This window comes from Tursiops truncatus, chromosome X, assembly GCF_011762595.2.
Source record: "Tursiops truncatus isolate mTurTru1 chromosome X, mTurTru1.mat.Y, whole genome shotgun sequence".
Taxonomy (NCBI): Eukaryota; Metazoa; Chordata; class Mammalia; order Artiodactyla; family Delphinidae; genus Tursiops; species Tursiops truncatus.
The window spans coordinates 34,886,415-34,906,956 of NC_047055.1; the positions used below are offsets into that span (position 1 = coordinate 34,886,415).

Sequence of the window (20,542 nt, forward strand, 5' to 3'; positions counted from 1 at the left end):
GGTCCAGGAGGATCCCACATGCCGCGGAGCGGCTGGGCCCGTGAGCCATGGCCGCTGAGCCTGCGTGTCCGGAGCCTGTGCTCCGCAACGGGAGAGGCCACAGCAGTGAGAGGCCCACGTACTGCAAAAAAAAAAACCCAACCACAATGAGGTATCACTACAAATCCACAAGACTGGCTAAAATAAAAAGTAGTGAAAACACCAAATACTGGTGAGGATGTGAATAAACTGGATCACTAATACTTTTCTGGTGAGAATATAAATGGTACAGTCGCTCTGGAAAACATATGGCAGTCCTTACAAAACTAAACATGCAATAATACACAACTTAGAAGTTGTACTCTTGAGCATTTATCCCAGAGAAGTGAAAACTATGTTAACCCAAAAACCTGTACCTGGATGTTTATAGCTGTGTTATTTGTAATAGCCTAAAATTGGAATCATCCCACATGCCCGTCAACCGATGAATGGTTAAACAGACTGTGGTACCTCCACACTATGGAATATTGCTCGGCAATATGAAGGAGTGAACTACTGTTAAAGGCAGCAGCTTGCTGAATCTCCAGGGAATTACGCTGATGGGAAAGGCCAATCCCCAAAAGTAACGTACTGTATGATTCCATTTGTATAACATCTGAAATGACAAAATGGTAGAGGTGGAGAACAGAATATTGGTTGCCAAGGCTTAGGGATGGGGTAGGGGTGGATGTAGCTATGAAGGGGTAGCACGAGGGAGCCCTTTGGCAAGGCTACAGTTCTGTATCTCGACTGTGATGATGGTCACACAAATATACACATATGGTAAAGTCCCATAGGACTACACACACACACACACACACACACACACACACACACACACACACGAGTGCGTGGAAAACTGCAGATGTCACCACTGGGGGAAACTGAATGAAGGGTACATTGTACGAGGCTACCTCCCTGTACTTCAACTTCCTGTGAATCTATAATTATTTCAAAATAAAAATTATAGAAAATATTAGTTTTTGAAAAAGCATCCGTATAATCTTGCCCATTCCAGAGCCCAAGATGTTAAGAAAAGGAGAGTTAACTTTATCTCTTATCTTCTTACAGGACCTGTACCTGCCTCTGTCCTTGGATGACTCAGACTCACTTGGTGATTCCATGTGAAGGAGGAGAATGTTCAGAGTCCAGAGTACAAGCTTACCGTTACAATAGGGTACTTCTGCTCAAGTGTCCAACAGGGCTATTGGTGCTTTCAAGTTTTTATTTTGTTGTTGTTGTTGTTACTTTTAAAAACACACTGTAATATGTTGGGTTTATTTTCCTGTGATTTGTCATCTGGGCCACTGATCCACAGTTACCAATTAGAAGAGATAGATTGATAACCATCCTTTGGGGTAACTTTCCAAGGATGCGAAATGTGCTAGTCCATGACCTTTCTATTGAATACTTAGGCGCCTGCATTATTTTTCCCCGTCTCACTTTGCTCATACATGACAGTCTTCCTTCTGTAGAAAGTTGTTTACATACATGGCACTTAAGATGTGTGTGTGGGGGAAGAAAACTCATTGGCAAATCCAAGAGTGACAAATACAAGTGCCCCTTGTCTCCCCATCTCAAGAATGCTGGAGGATCCTTGGAAGACGGCAAGGCAGCTCCCCAGCCTGGCTCTTCACTCCCGACTGAACCCCCAGTTTGTTGTTTAGCGCCAATTCTGGCTGTCAAGGGGGAGAGAGAAACACCAGCAACTTGTCATTCTGACACCAGATGCTTAGGACCCCGGTGCAGGGCTACCTTAAAGAAACCAGGCAAAATTGGAAAACACTGTAGACATTTCAGTAGTGTTTATACAGCACAGTGAATTCCTTGTCAACATCTCCACTGGGGCAATTTACAATCAATAAGCAATTAATAAGAGTTGGGGGTGAGCGGCTTCCATATACCCGATTCCTCTAGGAGGCTGTCTAACACAAACCGTACGGTATCCATCTATCTCTGTTCTATTGAATGCCTTGTCAACAGCTAACACTGAAAACACTGTGAGAATTTGTTTTCAGGTCTGACACCTTTCGGTCGCTTTTTATAGCAAGAAACCAATATCCTTTTTATAAAACCTCGTGTCTATATTTCAGGAGCAAACTCTTCAGGCTCCTTTTTTATAAACTGGTGATTTTTCTTTTGTCTAAAAAACACATGCAGAAAATTTACCAAAAAAAAAAATGCAGAAGAATAACGTAGTTTAGAAATCATGCTGTCACTGCCGAACAGAAACCTCCAGGAAAAAACAAAATGAATAGCAGAGGCCAATTCAATAGAATCAGTCTTTTGATAACTTTTTAACAGTTATGCTTACATTAGTAATTTCAATGTGGACCAGACATTCTGATTATATTTTAAATGAAATGTTATGGCATATTTTAAGCAGCTCTTTTTTATCTATAATCCTGATATTTCATACTGAAGACAGAGAGTCCTTTCACTTGTTTTTAACACTAGAAAGGATTTCTCTTTGCTAAGGACTGATCATTTGAAATAGTTCTCAGTCTTTGAGGTACAGGTTCATAACACTGCTTTTTGTCTGTAATCATAGCCCATAATAGCAAAGGCAACTAAATTAAGTGAAAGCCATGCATGCCAGTTCTGTGTTTGCTTTTAGCAGATATGAAGATGTCCTTATTTCTTTGTAATTGTTCAGATAGTTGGAAAGGCGCAGCATTTGAAGCCAAGCTGCCGTTTGGCTATTGAATGACTTGCATTTGTTCCTCCACTTTAACTAGAATGAGCTTGCTGTGTGTGTGTGTGTGTGTGTGTGTGTGTGTGTGTGTGTGCAGCTGCTTCATAATTAGGAGATATTACAGGACACCCTGACGTGGATCAGTGACAACTTGGTGGCATTGCTGATGTGCACTGGGTAGGAGGAAACTTGTGATGGAAGGGGTAGATCAGATGCCCCTAGACAAGCTTCAGGTGTCCTTAGCTACATAAAACCGTTTTGGTTCAAGGAAAGCCCAGATGTTGGTAGTATTGATTCCTGGTAAAACTGGTCATTGAAGAACCCAAAATTATGAGAATCTCTTTTTGCCCCTCTCCTTTATCTGTAGGCTGTTAGAAACCATTAAGAAGCCCATTGTACTTACCCCCTACTTCTTTCTAGAAGTTCAAGGTTTGCTTAGTGCCTGCCAGAGCAATTTGTAGTTAATTGGGAAAAATTGGTACTTGGGGTGGAGGATGTAGAGAGTGGTAGGAGGTCTGTTTCTAAACTGCAGGCCCGATTCCCCAAAGATTTCACCCACAGTCTTTCCCCAGATCTCATTTAGTCCAATTCCTTCAATTTAAGATGAAATGCAGGCTGAGGCAGCCAAATGACCTACTGGTAGAGAGCAGGACCAGAGGAGAAACTCAGATTTCCTCATGTCCATGCTACACCTCTGAGTGTTCCCTCGTTCCCCTGCTTGCGGCATAAGTACCATTAGAAAATATTCAGTGACCGTATTTTCTTTAGAATGATCTTTCAACCTTCTATAATAATCAAAGAATTCCTATTACTGTCTTCTATAATAATAGAATTTCTACCTTTTAAAAAAATAATAGAATTTCTACCTTTAAAAAAATCAATTATAAGGAAATGCTTCTGTAGTGCCACTTTAGGGGAGTTTGGTATAGTTCAAAATTCAAGCCTTTAACAATTGCATTTTAAATTGGCCCATTTTCAAGGCAAAAAGAAATCTGGTTCTCACTGAGCACCTTCACCCCTGTCATTAGTTCTCAATTTTATCCAACCCAGTTTTACTACGAAAGTCCCATTGTGTTACCTTCTGCACAGGCAGCAAGTAGCACGTTACTCAGCAAGGATTTGCCGCCACTCCCCCCGCCCCAATCTCCCTCCCTCTAGGACACACACACAGACACACACACAATCCATCTGTTGCTTGTTCCTACCTCCTGATTTTTCTTCCTTACAGAAATAGAAATAGGGACAAAGAAAGGGAAAATGTATATATGGGGCTGGGCTGAACAACTTCCTAAGTAGTGTTAACTAGGGGTAAATTGAGAGAAAAGTTCCTTTTCTCTTCACTGTTTTGGAAAGGATAGCCATTAGCATGACTGCTTTGTGTCCTTAAGGACTTTAGTGTTAGCCTAGATTGAATCATAGAGTTTTCTAGCTGGAAGGAACCTTAAGATCATATCATCTACTCCAAATTCCTCATTTTCAGGCCAGGAACGGAGATGCAGAGGTAAAGTAATTTCCCCAAGGTCACACAGCTGGCTAGGGGCAGAGCTAGGATTAGAACCCACATCTCCTGGCTCTTATTCCAAGGCCTTTTCCCACTGAACTGTATTGCCTTCCACTAGGCTCCTGAGAATTCTTTCCCAGGGTCATGTTGCATCTTGGAGCCATTTGCCGCTGCCCTGATCTCAGTGGGAAATCCACCCAGCAACCTAATACGGCTCTTTCTCCCTATATTCACATGGTTCCCATCCACATGGACTGCAGATGTCCCCAAAGAGAAGGAGGCATTGAGGACCAACAGGAACAGCGGGGTTGCTGACCTTGTCTATCCAACACAGGGGATCACTGCCCTACCTTGAGGAGCCCTCAGAACAGCCCCCGGAGCTCCTTCCCTGTTCAGATGGGATGGGAGAAGACTGGTGTCCCCTGTCGGCTCACTTCATCTCATCTCATACTGGTTGGTCTTGAGAGAAATGTTTCTTGTTCCTAGAGCAGGGGAAAGAAGGATGGGAGAGAGGAAGGGAGGGAAGAATAATAGCTTTGTTCATCCTGACTTTCTGAGATGACTTTGAAGTATTTTTTTTAAATGAGTGTGGCTATCATTCACTGGCAATGATTTCTTTTAAAATATGGGAGTGAGACAAACTAGAGAAAATAACCTGACCTTGCCCTGGTTGCCCTCCTCCACAATGTCCCCATAGCCATCCTGCCCTGATGGGGACAATTTCCAGGTATAAGCAAGGGGCTTTGGGACTAAAATGTACCCTGGCTGATGTTAAACATTGACTCCTTGTGTTTGCACTAAAATAGCAAGCTATGTGCTGTACACACCATACTTATCTTCTTGTGTACACTGCTCCTGTGGCCTTCCGTGGCAGAAACCAGGGCAACAGGGTCTGAAGACGTAGTTTTCCTCACAGCAAGGTTCTTCCTGGGAACTAGGTATTCGTTAGTTGAGTTCCAAAAGACCTCCTTCTGGGCTTACCCCATTCCTCAGGAAATTCTGTCTCCTTCCTGCTTTTCCTCCTCAATCAGAAGTAACCAAGGAACCTCAAAGGAGATGTGTTGTTATCAGAAGAAGGCAAGAAGAAGGGGTCTGAGCCTCTAGATCCTTCTTTGAATCACCCAACCCAAGTCTTAGACCAGCAATCCAGTGCTTACCTTGGACAAAATTGTGTCTGCTTCTTAGTCCCTTCAGTACTCTGGATGGACATGTCCCCATTCCCCCTCAGATTTTTTTCTAAATAGCTTATCTTTTTTTAAAAATGCATCTACCAAGGGCACAAGCATGCCCAATTCTCCAAGATGAGCTCCAGCACACTGATGAGGATGTTCCCCAAGCTCAGCGCACCTCAAAAACATCTATGCCTACAGACTTCCCCAGACTGATGCACTGGGACGGTGGGGTTTGAATGACCTCCTTCACTGTCCAGTTTGCCATGGGAATAAAAAGCATGGATATTTCTTTTAAAAAAAACATTGGAACTTGTCCTTGGCCACATGGGGCCACTTGGATTTCGAAGACCAGGCCTCACTCATGTATTGTCTTCATTGCATGAAGAGATTTGGCTTTGAGGCCTAGGCTGGCTTCCTAAGTAAACCATCACTGTTTTGAAGCTCATCTGGGACCGGGGAGGGGTTAGAGTCCTATGTTTTAGTACCAGGAAACTAGGTAGAATAAAAGCCTAGCCGTTGATATGCCGGAAGTGACCTGAGACCTCCTGTGTAGCCATGGAGCCTTGCAATTGCTGGGCTTCCTAGGTCTCTCTCCTGGTATGAAACTTTGAGGCTGTCACACTTCTGCCTCTGCCCAAGAAGGAGACCCCATATGTAGCCTCATCCACTGTTCTGTGATTCCATGCAGGGTTTCCTCTTCTTCGTAGTTGTGACCACCTCGAGCAAGAATACTGCCTTGATTCCTCTCGCCTACCTTTTGGCTGGAGGTACATCTCCAACATTTTCTCTGGCTTCCGGTGGCCCAGACCCAGTCCAGTGCTTTTAACCCTCAATGGATTACCCTTAGTCAGCCCTAAGCACTATGATCATGGACCAAGAGAACACAAATCATTGCTTAAAAATGAATTCCCAATTTTATTCTTCCTCTGGCTAGCAGAAGTCACTTCCCTAGTAGATACAAGGCTGGAGGTTCTCGCCATACAGCAGCCAAGATACATCCTTAGGGAGGAATATGCACAGAGCACTGGCTCCAGCGGGCCACCTACTGTGGACTGAGACTTGACAGCTTCTCCCAGCCCCCTCCACTTTTTCTTTTCAGAGACCAGAAGGCTCCTTCTCCATCAGCCGGTCTTTCAGTATGTCTGGCTAAAGAATTTTGCTCCTCCTGTCTCTTCAGGAGAGGGTGACTTCCTCTTCTGGTCCCCAAGCTTATCTCCATCCTCAAAGATCTAGTGTGGTCTTTATACTTGGCCTCTTGGTGTTTCTTCCTGCTTGTTTTCTGTTACGGATCCAAGCAGGCCTCCCACTGTGGCCTAGGCAGTGCGACACCGGTTATCATATGACAAGACTCTTGAGCCCCTACCCCTTCTAACTGCCTAACTTTTTATTCCTTAGTCTATAGGCTTCAACATCTTCTGGAATCAGAAGCAATCTTGTCTTACATTGGTCGCCCGGGGCTAGGGGAGTATGGAATTCTCATTGGGAATTAAGGCATCTTCCTGCCCCAGATGAGAACGACAGACTAATTGGGAGAGGACAGATAGCACAACAGAAGTCAGAGCAAACATCTTGTAAACTAAGACAAAGACTTAGAGGCACTGCAACTTTTCATTTATGGGTTAATAACCTGAGGAAATCAATGGCTTTTTGCCGCTCTCTACCTTACCTCCCCTGTGTATCTCTTAGTCTTTTCTTTCTCTCTCTACTTCACCATATTTGCTCTCAGTTTTATACTCTGTTTTATCACGCTCTCTTTCCACAGTACAAACATCTCTCCTTTGTCCTCTGCAATTCTTCTCTCTTTTATTCTCTCCCTTTTTAATTTTTTTCCTTCCTCCTTATCTAGGTGTTGGACATATGCCTCTTCTTAGCCCTGTGATTTTGCCTTGGTGACGAGAGGTTATTTCCAGACTCAACGAGCCCTGATCCTACCTGAGTCCCGTTAGAAGTTTGTTGGTGGGAATCAATCCGATCCTGGCCCTTTCTTCAACATTTTCAGTTGTAATTCCCCGAAGCAGATCCTCACAAGCAGTTTCCCTATAACTCACGTATCTTTGGGTCTTTGCCTTCCAGGCATTGTACAGAACACTTTGCGGTTCCTTTTAGTCCACCATTTTGTGGAGCAGTGAAGTGTGCTCAGAGAAATAATCAGCTGAACAGAATCCACCTATGAATTCGTATCAGCTAAATACTATGAATTGATTTTGTTTAATTTGCTCATAACTTTAAAAGCTGCAATACAATATAGTGAGAAACCACAGGTAATTTCTCCTGTCATTTGGTGTTGGGTGGGGGAACAATTTGTTTAAAGTTTTACTGTTACACAATAAGCTCTCTATAATAACCTTATAAACATAAGGCTTGCCAAATACTGAATTTTTTTAAGTTAAACTGATAGGCAATTGGGGTTGGTTTAAATGTTAAGGGTATTTAGCAATTCCATAATATAAAAAGAGATAGTCACATAATTGAATTGTATTTTTCCTTCTGTTACTAAATCCACCTAAACATTTACTATTGACGCCAACTGTTCATGATCCTGTGCAGGCAGTCCATATAAGAGTAATTAATGGAACTAAAGAAGCCATCTTGTAGGTTCTAATTTATTCAACAGGGTGCACAGCCCTTGGGAATGTCACTGCTTAGCGATGCCGTATGGAATGCCCTTTCCAATGCCGTTTCTTTATAAGTTCTCTTGAAGGGATTTGAGCAAGTAAGAGGTTATACCAAAATGTCTCCAACGTACGGTCCTGTAATACATTGCAGCTTGAAGCCAATGATCCCTTATGACTTGTACACAACTAATGCATGTTTTGATTGAATTTCACATCTCTCATGTGTGGTAAGTTCTTTAAAACGTTTTCGGTCACCTTTTTGTGCCATTAAACTTGTACAGAAAACGCTTTTATGGCCATTTTCAAAGGGAGAAAGTTTAAAATGGAAACAGCCCACCCTTTCTGCCCTATAGCTGTAGTTAGAACTCAGTTACTGTAGCAAAACAGCTGTAATTGGTGGTTGTAGTGTTAGAGCCGTTAGCTTGCTAGTGACTAGCTTTGGAGAGTAAATGCATGGTATTGTACATCACATTTCTTAAATAACTCATTTTAACCTCTGAAAAGAATATATTCTTCCTTGTGGTCCCTCTTCCCTCCCTTGCCTTCTCCCTCCCGCTGCTCCCAGGTGTCTTACGGTTGTAAATAACTGATTTAGGGGCCAATAATTTTTGCCAAGTCAAGTCAGCAAAGAACAAACAAACCAAAAAGGGGGGGGGAGATATTTCTCAACATTCTCTCAGTAGTTATTGACCATTTCCCAAGGATTGGCATTGTGATCAAAGACCCGGCTCCCCTTTGCATAAAAATCATGGCAACCTGGGAGCCTCTTTGGCCATCTGATGACACTGCAGAATTGAATAGTTCTCAGAATCACATATCATCTAAAGACAGTGAACAAAGATGTCCCTTATCCTTGCAGAATTTTTGAAATATTCAGAGGTCCTCAGAAGGCTCTGCTTGACCAGTGACCAATAACTATTTTTAAAACAGAAAAGGAAAACAGAGAAAGACAGTAGATATTTAGGGATTTTTAGCTGCCCCTTTAGAATAGTTATAGCCAGAAAAGACAAGGACCTGGGTTTATACGCATTGCTGTTGGTTTCCCACGCAATGCCTAGCCCGCTCTTAGGCTGTGATTCAAAAGCAGTGTTCCAAGAAGGCATCCTCCTTTATGGTTTGCTGTTCCCACTTGGACTGGTAGGTTTGGCGAGGCCCGTGTAAGCCAGCTGGAGCGGACCCTTTTCATCTCCTGTGCCTGTTAATATCCCTCTTCCTCCCTCCGCAATTTGATGAGGGCTTTCTTTGGTCAGAGGACTTCAAAGTCTAGAGAAGTTCCCCATGTGTGTAACGTGTTGTGAACTGTGAGTGCTGCGGATTCACAGCGTTCAACACCGGGCAGCCACGGAGCTGCTCTTGCAATCATTTTGGCTCTCAAGCTCTGTTCTTCATTTCATTCTCATTTCTGTGTACATTTGCAAGATGTGTGTAATGTCATTTTCCAAAAATAAAATTTGATTTCAATATTTCTGGCTGACATTCTCTCTCTCTCTCTCTTTTTTTTTTTAAAGCATTGAACCGATGATCATATAACCACAAAATTTCCAAGCTGGCAGAAAAACTTAGACCTTATATTATATTTTATCTGACCCCTTAATTTTATAGATGAGGAAGCTGAGGATCAATGTATGATGGAAACACCGTAACTAACGGCACAGCACATTTGCAACATATATGATCTCAGATCTCCCTTCCAGAGTTGAGCAGGAATCAAATGAGCTCTTTATGCTTACCATGCTTTGGCCAAGGTCAGTCTGTGCCAACGGCATAGGTGGTCACTTCTAGTACTGTGATTTCAGTGGCCCAAGAAAGACTCCATGTGGGTTCCTTGAAAATACCTCTACCTGCTGCCTGCAATTCCTTGGACAGTGTAGCTCTTCTCCCTCCGTAGGTTGATGTGCAGCTACTCTCTGGGAGAGGGAACACCTACGTATCATGTCACCTTCAGGCGTAAGTGATAAATTGAATATTTTTCTCAGATAGGGTTTCATTAACAGAACACAAGGTACAGGGCTTGTGAAGAGGTTGATGGAGAGGGAGGGAGGAAAGGGCACAGAAAGAGGAGGCGGAGATCCTGGAAAACAGTTTGGCCAACTTCACTGTGCAGGCCAACCCTACAGCTCCCATCTGACCTGTATCTGGAGAAGCAAAGACGCCAGCAGCCTAGGTATTCGCAAGGACTAAGATGATTGCGGATGCTTCCTCCATACAGTATTTTATCAACTAGCCCCGTGACCATCACTCTGGTGGAGACAATGAAAGTATATGGGGAGGACTTCTTAGTGTTCCTAATCCAAAGAAAAGTTAGATACAACAACAAGACTGTCCAGGCCAGTGTTCATTCCCAATATCATCAGGCCCTTCTCATCACTGATTTCTCATGATGTCACTTTCTCCCACCTTGGTCTATCCTGGTCTCCACTGCAAGTAAAATCTTTCTAAAGAATCATTTTGATTGTGTCATTCCTCTGACCAGGAACTTATGATCGTTGTCTGTTGCGCATCAGATCAAGTCCGGCTCCTTTTCATGGTTTTTATCAAAACATCTCTGGAGAAATGACTATGTTCCAGGTTCCCTGCCAAGGTATCTGCGAGATCGAGGTCTTGGTCTTAGGACTCCAGGAGTTTTAGTCTAGACCTGTTAATAAATGAGCCCAGTGCAAACGAGCGAGTGCTGTGGAAACACCAAGTGTGGTACAATTAATGTCCCAGGAAGATGAAGGTCGGGAAAACATCACGGAACTGGCAGGATTTGAGAACAGATTAAGGGCTTTCCAGGTGGGCAGCGAGCATTCCAAGCAGACGGAACAGCATGAGAAATGGCCCTCCCTGAGAACCAAAAATTACCTGAGGTGGCAAGGTTATAGGCCCCGTACACAGCGTTCTGGGAGGAATTATAGTTTGGGTGGGTTTAGACCAGTGGTTCCCAAATGCTGGTACAGCACCTAATGGTAATCTGTAATAAAACGTTCACCAGATTATGGTGGAAAGAGAAAACTAAGGAAATATCGTGTGGTTTTTCATAGAAAGAAATGTACTCCATTTAAAGGACTATCTTTTGTTTTGCGATCATAGCCTTTTAACATTTTTCTTATTAAAATACTCTTTCTTTTATGAAATGTTGGTCATGGTAGAAGACACGTGTGTGTTTGTCTTTTAATGTCCTAACAAGGCAAATGAAAAAGTGAGTAAACCTAGGAGAGGCTCAGATCAAATCGATATTTCTTTTCTTCTTAGAATTGGATGATCTGTGAACTCTAGAAGTTTGGCAACCACTGGTTTAGACTAAAAGAATGGAGAAATGGAGAAACCAGTATGAGCTAAGTTGAAAGAAAAAAGGTGTTTGGTATTTGAAGGAAGTTCTTCCTAGGAGTACTACTCTCTCTCTCTCTCTCTCTCTCTCTCTCTCTTTTATGGTTTCCTTCTTTCAACAGTGGCTACTGAAAGCCTCCCACACTCCAGACCCTATGTGAAGGCCATGGGGATATAGAGATAACGCAGGGTTTCTACCTTCAAGGTGCTCACAGAGCATCAGTACCACCCAGGCACTCGCCAGAAATGCAAATCCTCAGGTCCTACACCGGATTAGAAACTGGGGGAGTAGGGCCCAGCGATTCCTGTTTTTATAAGCTCTCTGGAGAATTCTGAGAACCTCTCTAGTTTGAGAACCCCTGCTCTTGTGAATTCCACTTCCTTTTCACCAGGACTCAGTGAGGATCTAAGTAGCCTACAGGAGCTCATGGGCCGTTTGAATTAGAGCAGTTTGCATCTTGCCCAGTAGAACTAGGCTGTTAACTTTGATAAGATCTCTTTATATTCAGTTTTCTGAAGAAAGACGGCCTTTTCAAGCTTGAGAACAAGCTTGCATATGTAAAGACGTATTGAGAATGGATCTTTGCAACTGTTGCAAGAGTCCAGATGGGGACATGAAAAGAACCTGAATTAAGGCCAGAGCAGTGGAGGTAGAGAGGAGGGAGCTACTGATATAGAAGCATCAGGATCTGGTGGCCGGACTGGGTATATGGGATAATGTGAAAAAGGGAAAGCCCCGACTTGTGCACTTCCGTCCTAGTTTCTGCTGTGCCCAGACTTGGTCCTCTGCTCTGGACAGTTCAGCAGCCTCCTTCCTATCCAGCTCCTCCCCTGACTCGGGCTCTGGCTGTGCCGTGCTCATTCACACTTCACTCTTGCTGACAGAGTCTACCCTTCTTTCTCTGCCCAGAAAAATACCCTCTGAATGCCCTTCCACATTTTCTCCACCTGTCTAAATCTCAGACGTAGCCAAAACCTACCAGCAACGGAACTTAAGGCATATTTATAAGAAAAACAAATCCCGACATGGAGAAAAACTGGCGACTTCCTATCCTGGACTTTCCAGGGCCGTCCTGATCTTAGGTAATTTTTTTCTTTTTCCAAATAAAGGTGATTTGTTAAACATATAACTAAATGGGATTTCGTTTTTAGACCTTTCTTAAAGTTTTTATATAAATACACTCAACAAATGGGAAAACATCCCTTGTCAGGACACACATCCTCAATGAGGGTTTGGAAAATGTGACTCTCTTCCGGGAGAGGCTTTTCCCCCAGGTTTCCTTGTCAACTTTTCTGGCCCCGTCTCCTCGATCCCATCGCCAGCGTGAAAGAGACGCTGCCCCGTCTATCTCTAATCCTCCCTTTTCAATGCTCCAAGAGGGTCTTTCAGGTAGTCTGATTGTATCAAGCCTGCTTCAAGGGGACAGTCTTGAGTAAGTAGGTAATTTCTCTTTGAACCCCGGAGGCTACTAATTTTCTCCAATCAAGAAGACTTGGCTTAAGTTGTTGTAACCCCTCTTCGTTCCCTCCACCCCCCACCTGCACAACCCTAGATGCTTCTAAAAATACCCAATTTAAAGAAGGGTAAGTCCTAGGGGTCTGCATTACGTACCACTATTTACTATCCTCAGTAGTGAACCAGTTGCACACAGAATTGCAGAATGTCAAAGGTGGAAGGGCCCTTATAAACCATTTGTCCAATGTTGCCCAAACTTCCTCAGGGATGTGAGTTACATGGGATACTTGTCACAAATACAAGTTCTGGGGCCCCATCCCAGTCCCACCTGATTAGGGCTCCAGCACAGTGGCCGGGGAAACTATGTTTAACAAGAGCCTCAGTGATTCTCTCATCTGCGAAGTTCCCGGCGCTTCCCAAACTTTACTGTGGATTGAATCGCCTGAGGATCTTGTTAAAAAGAAGATTCTGATTTACAAGGTTTGGGGTGGGGCACAGATTCTGCATTTCTAACAGTTACCCACGGATACTCCATGCTCCTGGTGCACGGATCGTACTTTAAGTAGCAAAACATTACATTCAAACTCCTCATCGTTCAGAAGAGGAGGAAACTGAGGCCCAGGGAAGGAAAGGAAGTTACCCATTCAGACACCTGGATAGAGGCAGAGATGGGCTAGCACTGGGGACTCCTGGGCCAGTGGTCTTTCCATATGGCCAGGCTGCCTATCACCAGCAGTCACTAAAAGCAGCCCAGCTGTAATGGTACTGTTTCCAATCAAAGGCTAATTGGAAAAATGATGCCTCCTGAAAGGGAAGCAGCCCTGGTTTGTCTCAGTAATGAGTGGACACACTAGCAGGGAGGGGACAAAGGATGGGGGAGGGGGCAGAATTTATGTCTCATTTTAACTGAAGAAATGAGCCAAGGTCCCCTTACAAGGAGCCAGGAGGGTTAAGGTCACACAACGTCCTCCTACCTCCTCCAGGAAAAAAAAACAAAACTAAGCTAAACTAAATTAAAACAACCAACTAACCAAACAAACAAAAAACCATCACCCAAAACCTTGGGCAAGCGCCATGATGGAGGTGCTGCAAGGAGATGGGAGATCCCAGAGGAGGGGCAGTCTGACTGCTGGGGTGGGCTAATGAAGGCTGCTAGATATTGGAGTTAGAATAATAAAGCATTAATGATGAAGAATGAGCTAAGAATTACCCTGCCTAGAGGAAATCTTTATTTTAATGGTCCCCTTCAGGCACGGGCTTCGCTGAGATGAAACTTGAGCCGTGGCTTCAACAAGTTGGAGTTTGTTTGAAGTTGGGGGGCGGGGGCAGGGGCCTTCCAGCCAGAAAGACCTGTATGCACAAAGGCAAAGGGTCTGATCCACGTCCAGTGTATCTGGGGATCAGAAAGTCCTTCAGTGAGGTGGAGGGGTGTAGAGGGCAGGGGAGTGAGTGGATGAAGACCGCGTTGCAAAGGGAAATCGGGATTCATTCATCTGACAAACATACAACATGCTTCATGCTGGGCACTGTATTGGGCCCTAGGGGGTAAACAGACATGGCCCCTGACCTCACAGAGCTCCAAGTCTAGCTAAGGGAGACAGTAATGATAACACAGTGTGACGGGAGAAAATGCAAAACGGCAGGGGAATCATATGGGGCACCTAATTCAGCCTGAGGACGAGTTAGGAGAGCCTTCCCAGAGAAAGTGACATCTTAACGGAAACTTGCAGCTGAATAAAAGCCAGAGGGAGGAAGAATGTTCCAGGTTAGGGGAAAGAATATGTGAAAGCCCTGAGAAAAGTTAGTTGGAGCAACCGAAAGAAATCCAATATGGTTGCACTGTGGAGTGTGTTGCAGGAGAGGCCATGAGCAATGAGGCCAGAGGCAGACAGAGGCCAGAACACACGGGGCCTGTAGGCTACGTTAGGCAGTTTGAACTTCCCCTTTGAAGAGCTCCCAGGGAGGTATTTAAAAGTTTTAAGCAGGAGAGAGAGATGACCAGATAAAAGTTGTAGATAGATCATTTCTGCTGCTGCCCTGTGGAGACTGGACTGGAGGGACACAGGAACAGGAGATAAGGAGAGCATTTGCCCGGGGCATTGACGTCCTTGATCCAGGAGAGAACTGATAACAGCTCGGACAAGGGTAATGGCAGTGCCGAGGTACAGGACAGGGAATCTACAGGGCTTGGTAAAGGATGAAATCTGTGGGAAGGTGAGGGAGAAAAGGTTTTATTTCTGGTTAGAGGGAAGTGAGTCAGAGGATAGGAAGAACTCCAGGCCAGGGAGAGCTGAGGGCCCCTGAAAGGTGTCACCGAGGGAGGGACATTTGGGGGCCTCCTGCTGGGCAGGAGCCTGGGCTCTTTGGGGCACAGGGCTACCAGAGGCCAGGGGCGGATGAGGGACTTCTGTTCCCGCCCCTCAGCGCTGTGCAGCCTCTGTGTGGACCGGGCCCTGGCTGGGTGAGCTTCCTTCTGGCTTAAGGGTCTGGGCCCAGAAGGAGAAACTACCAGCGGCCCAGCTCTCCAGAGATGCGCCAGGCACTGAGTCGGCACCGCACATGCTTTATCCCGAGCAAGGCTCATCAAATCCCAGCAGGGTGGGCGTGCTATCCTCATGCTTACAGATAGGAAATGGGGGCTCAGAGAGGTGAAGTGGCCTGTCAACAGTCACACGGCCAGGAAGTGATGGTTTGATGGTCTTTCCATTAGACCTTGTTTCTCAGAGAAATTTTGATACCTCCATCAAATGGCCTCTACGCTCAGTCCCACCACTATGGCTGCCACAAAAGCAGAGTTTAAACTCGTCTCTGCCTGGGAGGGCAGAGAGGTTGCAAGTGTATTTGAGGATGCTGTATTACAACACCCAAGGCTGAAGATGCTGCAGGATGAAAAGGCACATCTCACAGGCATGGAGGAAGCAGCAAGAAAGTTATGGGGTGTTAAAGGCCGGTGGTACTTAGAATGGGGCACGTTCTCTCTGGAAGCAGTTTGGAGCTAACGGGTAAAGACAAAGCAGTGTAGAAAGAGCTTGGGGGGAACATCACCAGGAGGACTGGAATTCAAGAACACAGAGTTCAAAGGACTTGGAGAAATCACCTAATGAGGCCCCCAGGCATCATTCCTGCTGGGTTCTTTCTTCATTTTATCATATTTTCCTTGTTTTTAAAAATGTGGGCTGGAGTATCAAAGGGCACAGTCAGCAAAGTGAAAAGGCAACATATGGCATGGGAGAAAATATTTGCAAATCATATACCTGATATGGGGTTAATATGCGGGATACATAAAGAACTCTTACACTTCAACAACAACCAAATAACCCAATTAAAATATGGGCAAAGGACTTGAATAGACATTTCTCCAAAGAAGATATACAAATGGGCAGGAAGCACATGAAAAGATGCTCAACGTCACTAATTATTAATCAAAACCACAGTGAGATACCCCTTCACACCCATTAGGATGGCTGCTATGAAAAACAACACCCAGAAAATAACAAGTGTTGGCAAAGATGTGGAGAAATCGGAACCCTTGTGCCTCGCTGCTGGGAATGCTGCAGCCACTATGGTAAACCGTATGGCAGTTCCTCAAAAAATTAAAAATAGGATTACCATATGATTCATAACCCCATTTATGAGTATATGTCCACAAGAATTGAAAGCAGGGCCTCAGTGAGATATTTTCATGCCTATGTTCATAGCAGCATTATTCAAAAGAGCCAAAAGGTGGAAGCAACCCAAGTGTCCACAGACAGAAAAATGGATAAACAAAATGTGGCATAAACATAGAACGGAATATTATTCAACCTTAAAAAAGAAGAAAATTCTGACATATGCTACAATATGGATGAACCTGGAGGGCGTTATGCTAAGGGAAAGAGGCCAGTGATGAAAAGGCAAGTGCTGTATGCTTCATCTCTATGAAATATCTCAAATAATCATATTCATAGAAACAGAAGGTAGAACGGTGGTTACCAGGGGCTGGGGGCAGGAGAAAAGGGGAGTTGTGTAATGGGTCTAGAATTGCAGTCATGCAAAGATAAAAATTTCTGGATACCTGTTTCAGAACAACGTAAATATACTTAATACTACGGAACCCTATACGGTTGACCCTTGAACAACATGGGTTTGAACTGTCAGGTCTACTTAATACATGGATTCTTTTTTCAATAGATACATATTATAGTATTATGATTCTCAGTTGGTTGAATCTGTGGTGCAGAACTGTGGATATGGAGGGTGGGTTTTCAACTGCCCGGAGGGTCAGCACCCCTTAACCCCTGTGTTGTTCAAGGGCCAACTGTACTTAAAAATGATTAAGATGGTAAATATTATGTTAAGTATATTTTATCACAATTACAGTCTTTAAAAAATATTAAATGTGGGCTGGAATCGATATTTCGGGGAGTTCCTTCTCTCTGTAGAAACCTCAGCTCCACTTGCCCCTGTTTTTCTGAGCCTCTTCCAGAAAACTTTTTCAGACAATGGGAAGAGTGGGAATGATTCTCTGACCAGGCCACTTCCAAATCTCCTCCCTCCCTCCTCAGCCTGCAGAGTCCCTCCTCTTTCGCTTACACCCGATGGATGTTCTTAGCCTGTTTCCAGTGTGTTCGTGGAATGTGCATTCTCAGAGGTACTGGATGAAGGCTGTTGACGAGGAGAAAGGTGTGGACAGCTTGTTCCAGCCCTGTAAGTTACAAGGAGCTCTGGGCTTGTCCAGCAATAGCATAGCTTTGTAGATTTCAGGCAAGCCTATGCTTCCTCTGAAATGTTCTTTCACTGCAGGTACAAAAACACAGTAAACCACGATCCAAAAAAACCCTGTCCACCCGTGAATGGTGCTTTGTAAGCTGGTTAATGTATAACACTTTAGAAAGCTGGGCAGGGAGCATGTTTGCTTTTCCAACAGGAACCACATCAGGGGTGTCAGATGCCAATAATCCCAGGATTCTGTGGTCATAGGCTTTGAATCTGCAGCCAAACTTTGGCATCCAGACGTAGAGGCCAGTGATTTCCAACCTTTTCACCACCAAGGATCCCTTTTATTACTTTTTCCCCTGTGGGCCTCACATTTGGAAAAATTTTTATCTAGCAAAGCTATATTTATTATGGAATAATTCATTTTCCCAATTTTTGACTCACTCGGTGCTTCTGATCCGCGTGAGATAACCACACCAAGCAGTCAAAAGCAAAGAAACGTGATATTGTACTTAGCTCTCTGTGGCTTTGTCTTGGCTGTATGTGCAATTTCTAGGAGACTTTTTACAAAATATTTCAAAAAATAGCTTAAGAACACCAGTTACTCCCTTTAGAGACATGCAGATTGAGAACTGCCGGTACAAGGTAGTGGAAGCTCTGACAGGATGGCTATCAGCTGAAGAGGCTCCACATCCCATGAACCACAAGAAGAACAGAATCTGTTCATCAGGAGGCCTCCCTGTTTTATTTCACTAGCTTAAGTGTTCCGTTTTTTTTTCCCCATGCAGAGGGAGTGATGAAAGAGATTGTTCCCCAAACAAAAATAACAAATGTTTACCAAGCCGCTACCTAGATGTCTGGTACTGTGACAGGACAAGTCGCAGACAAAGTCTGCCTCCCCCAGATCCTCTGCTCCCCAGTTCTAAGTCACGCTCCCTCTGGATTGAGGATCTTTGGTCAGAGGGCGTCATCTAAGCCAAACGTCCCTTCCCACATGGAATACAAGTGGACACGTCTATGTGTCTGTCTACGCTACTATACTGGAATCCTCTTGAGGTCAACCACTTGGTCCTATTTTTCTCTGTAACTCTACATCTCCACCAACCAGCGCAGTGCAGTGTCCGGCACCGGCAAGTGCTAGTGGAATGAACTACAGTGAATTCTAGGCTGAGTAAGTAGTTGAACTCTTGGGAACTAGACTGTGAGCTCCTTAAGGGCAGACACTCTCTTATTCATGTCTGTGTTCCCAGTGCCTGGCACACCATATGGCACAGAGCAGTCACTCAGTAAATGCCTGGGTGGATGCACGCATGAATGGATTCCATAATGCAGGAGCTGGTACCCTGCGGCTGGACACCCGGTGATGAAGCATGGACTGGTTATTATAGGCACACAGGTCACGGGCCACAGGTAGAACCGCTTCTCACCATTTATTTTTGTAAGCCATCACCCGGGGCTGCCATGTCTCTGGCTAACCCTTGGCTAACCACTCCCTTCTGCAACACTCAGTATAGCTCTGTCCTCTCCCTCCTACCTCATCACCCTCCCACCTTGGCATGATTGAATATATACACCAACGTGCACCGGGCCGATAAAAGAGCATGGTTCAGAGCCGTGGCACCCCATTTTGGAAAGGGCACTGACCCCTACTATAAAAGAAGCTCAGAAAGGACAGAGAATGAATGCGGCCGAGACATGTCTCTCCCTGTGGTGTCACTGGGTGTAATTTAAGCAGAGGCATTCCTGCAGTTGTTACACCCAGGCAAGTGTGGGGAATGAAACAGTTGTCTGTGACTGATTTAAACTGTGGTTTTTGACAACTGTGGCCTGGATTGAAGTGTCCCATCTGTTAAATTTAGTGTCCAAGGGAGCTGTGAACATGAGCTCTCATAGCAGCAGCTTCAGTTCTGTGGGGTCCTTGACAACTCAGGAAGAGTTCCTATCCCCAAACCAAATTGGACATTTTCTCTGCATCTAAGGGTTGTTTTAATTAATACAGTTATTCCTGGCAGGATACTGGAATGCAGGAACAAGGTGGGAAGAACGTGGAGGGGGCAGGGAGGGGAATGGGGAGAGCCTCTTTTCAAATATTTAAGAAATAACCAGGACTATCCTTATGCAAAGGTCACCCAAATACCCCCTTCTCAAATTCCCACCTCTACCCCCATCCTCACCCCATCCCCATCGCCCTTTTCTCTCAGCCCGAAGTCCCCTGATAACCCCTGCTTCTAGCAAAAGCATTGTAAGCTCCCATTCAAATTAAAACCTTATTAAGACATTACCAACCGTTAACATCTACTGAGCATTTTCCTTTCAGATTTACGCTTGTAACATGATAGAGCCCAGAAGAAAAAAACGATATGGTTTGGATGGAGGAAAGTAAGAGAAAAAGATACTGCATAGAGAAGGCGGTCCTGGGTGAGACTTTGCCAGTGATAGAAGGTGAGAGTTCTGCATGGAGAAGGCAGGATGGCTCTACTGCCATCCAAAGAGAAAGGATGGTGATGGGAATTCCCTGGTGGTCCAGCAGTTAAGACTTCGGCTTTCATTGCTCTGGACCCGAGTTCGATCCCCGGTCTGGGAACTAAGATCCCACAAACCCACACGGTGTTGCCAAAAAAAAAAAAAAGAGAGAGAGAGAGAGAGAGAGAGAAGGGAGGAGGGCAAAGTGTGCAGGCGAGGAGACCCGTGGCACACCATTTTGCCCTAGGTGGGCCCTTGCTCACTGTCTCCATTCCAGAGGAGCTTGGTACGAAAGAAGTTTCTATTATACCCATTCTCAGTGGAAGCCTTCCCAGCTGCCCCAGTCAACTAATCCATGACTGTCTACAACTATATTTGGCGAGGCAGCCTCCTGTGTCTACAAATACCAGCTTGGGGAACTCACGTAAACTCCTCACTCCTCCAGATTTAGGCTATCCCCAGTGTGATCTCCCATTATTTGCCAACATGAACTCTGAAACCCAGCCCCGCCAATCCACCTCACTGTTCTTTCCTGGAGCTCATCCCCAACACACACCACATTTCCATCTGGCTGACTCCGGGCCTGAAACGCTGCAGATCTCTCTACCCCATTCCCCA

General features: G+C 44.8%; 1 protein-coding gene across 1 annotated transcript in view; it reads left to right on the forward strand.

The window, feature by feature from the left end:
* Positions 1-9,475, forward strand: part of DCX (doublecortin) — a 342,948-nt gene extending 333,473 nt beyond the window's left edge. The window contains exon 11 of the mRNA XM_033849507.2: positions 1,090-9,475. Within this exon, the coding sequence (XP_033705398.1) occupies positions 1,090-1,146 (57 nt within the window). The 3' untranslated portion in view covers positions 1,147-9,475. The remainder of the gene's footprint in view (positions 1-1,089) is intronic.
* Positions 9,476-20,542: the final 11,067 nt, after the last annotated feature.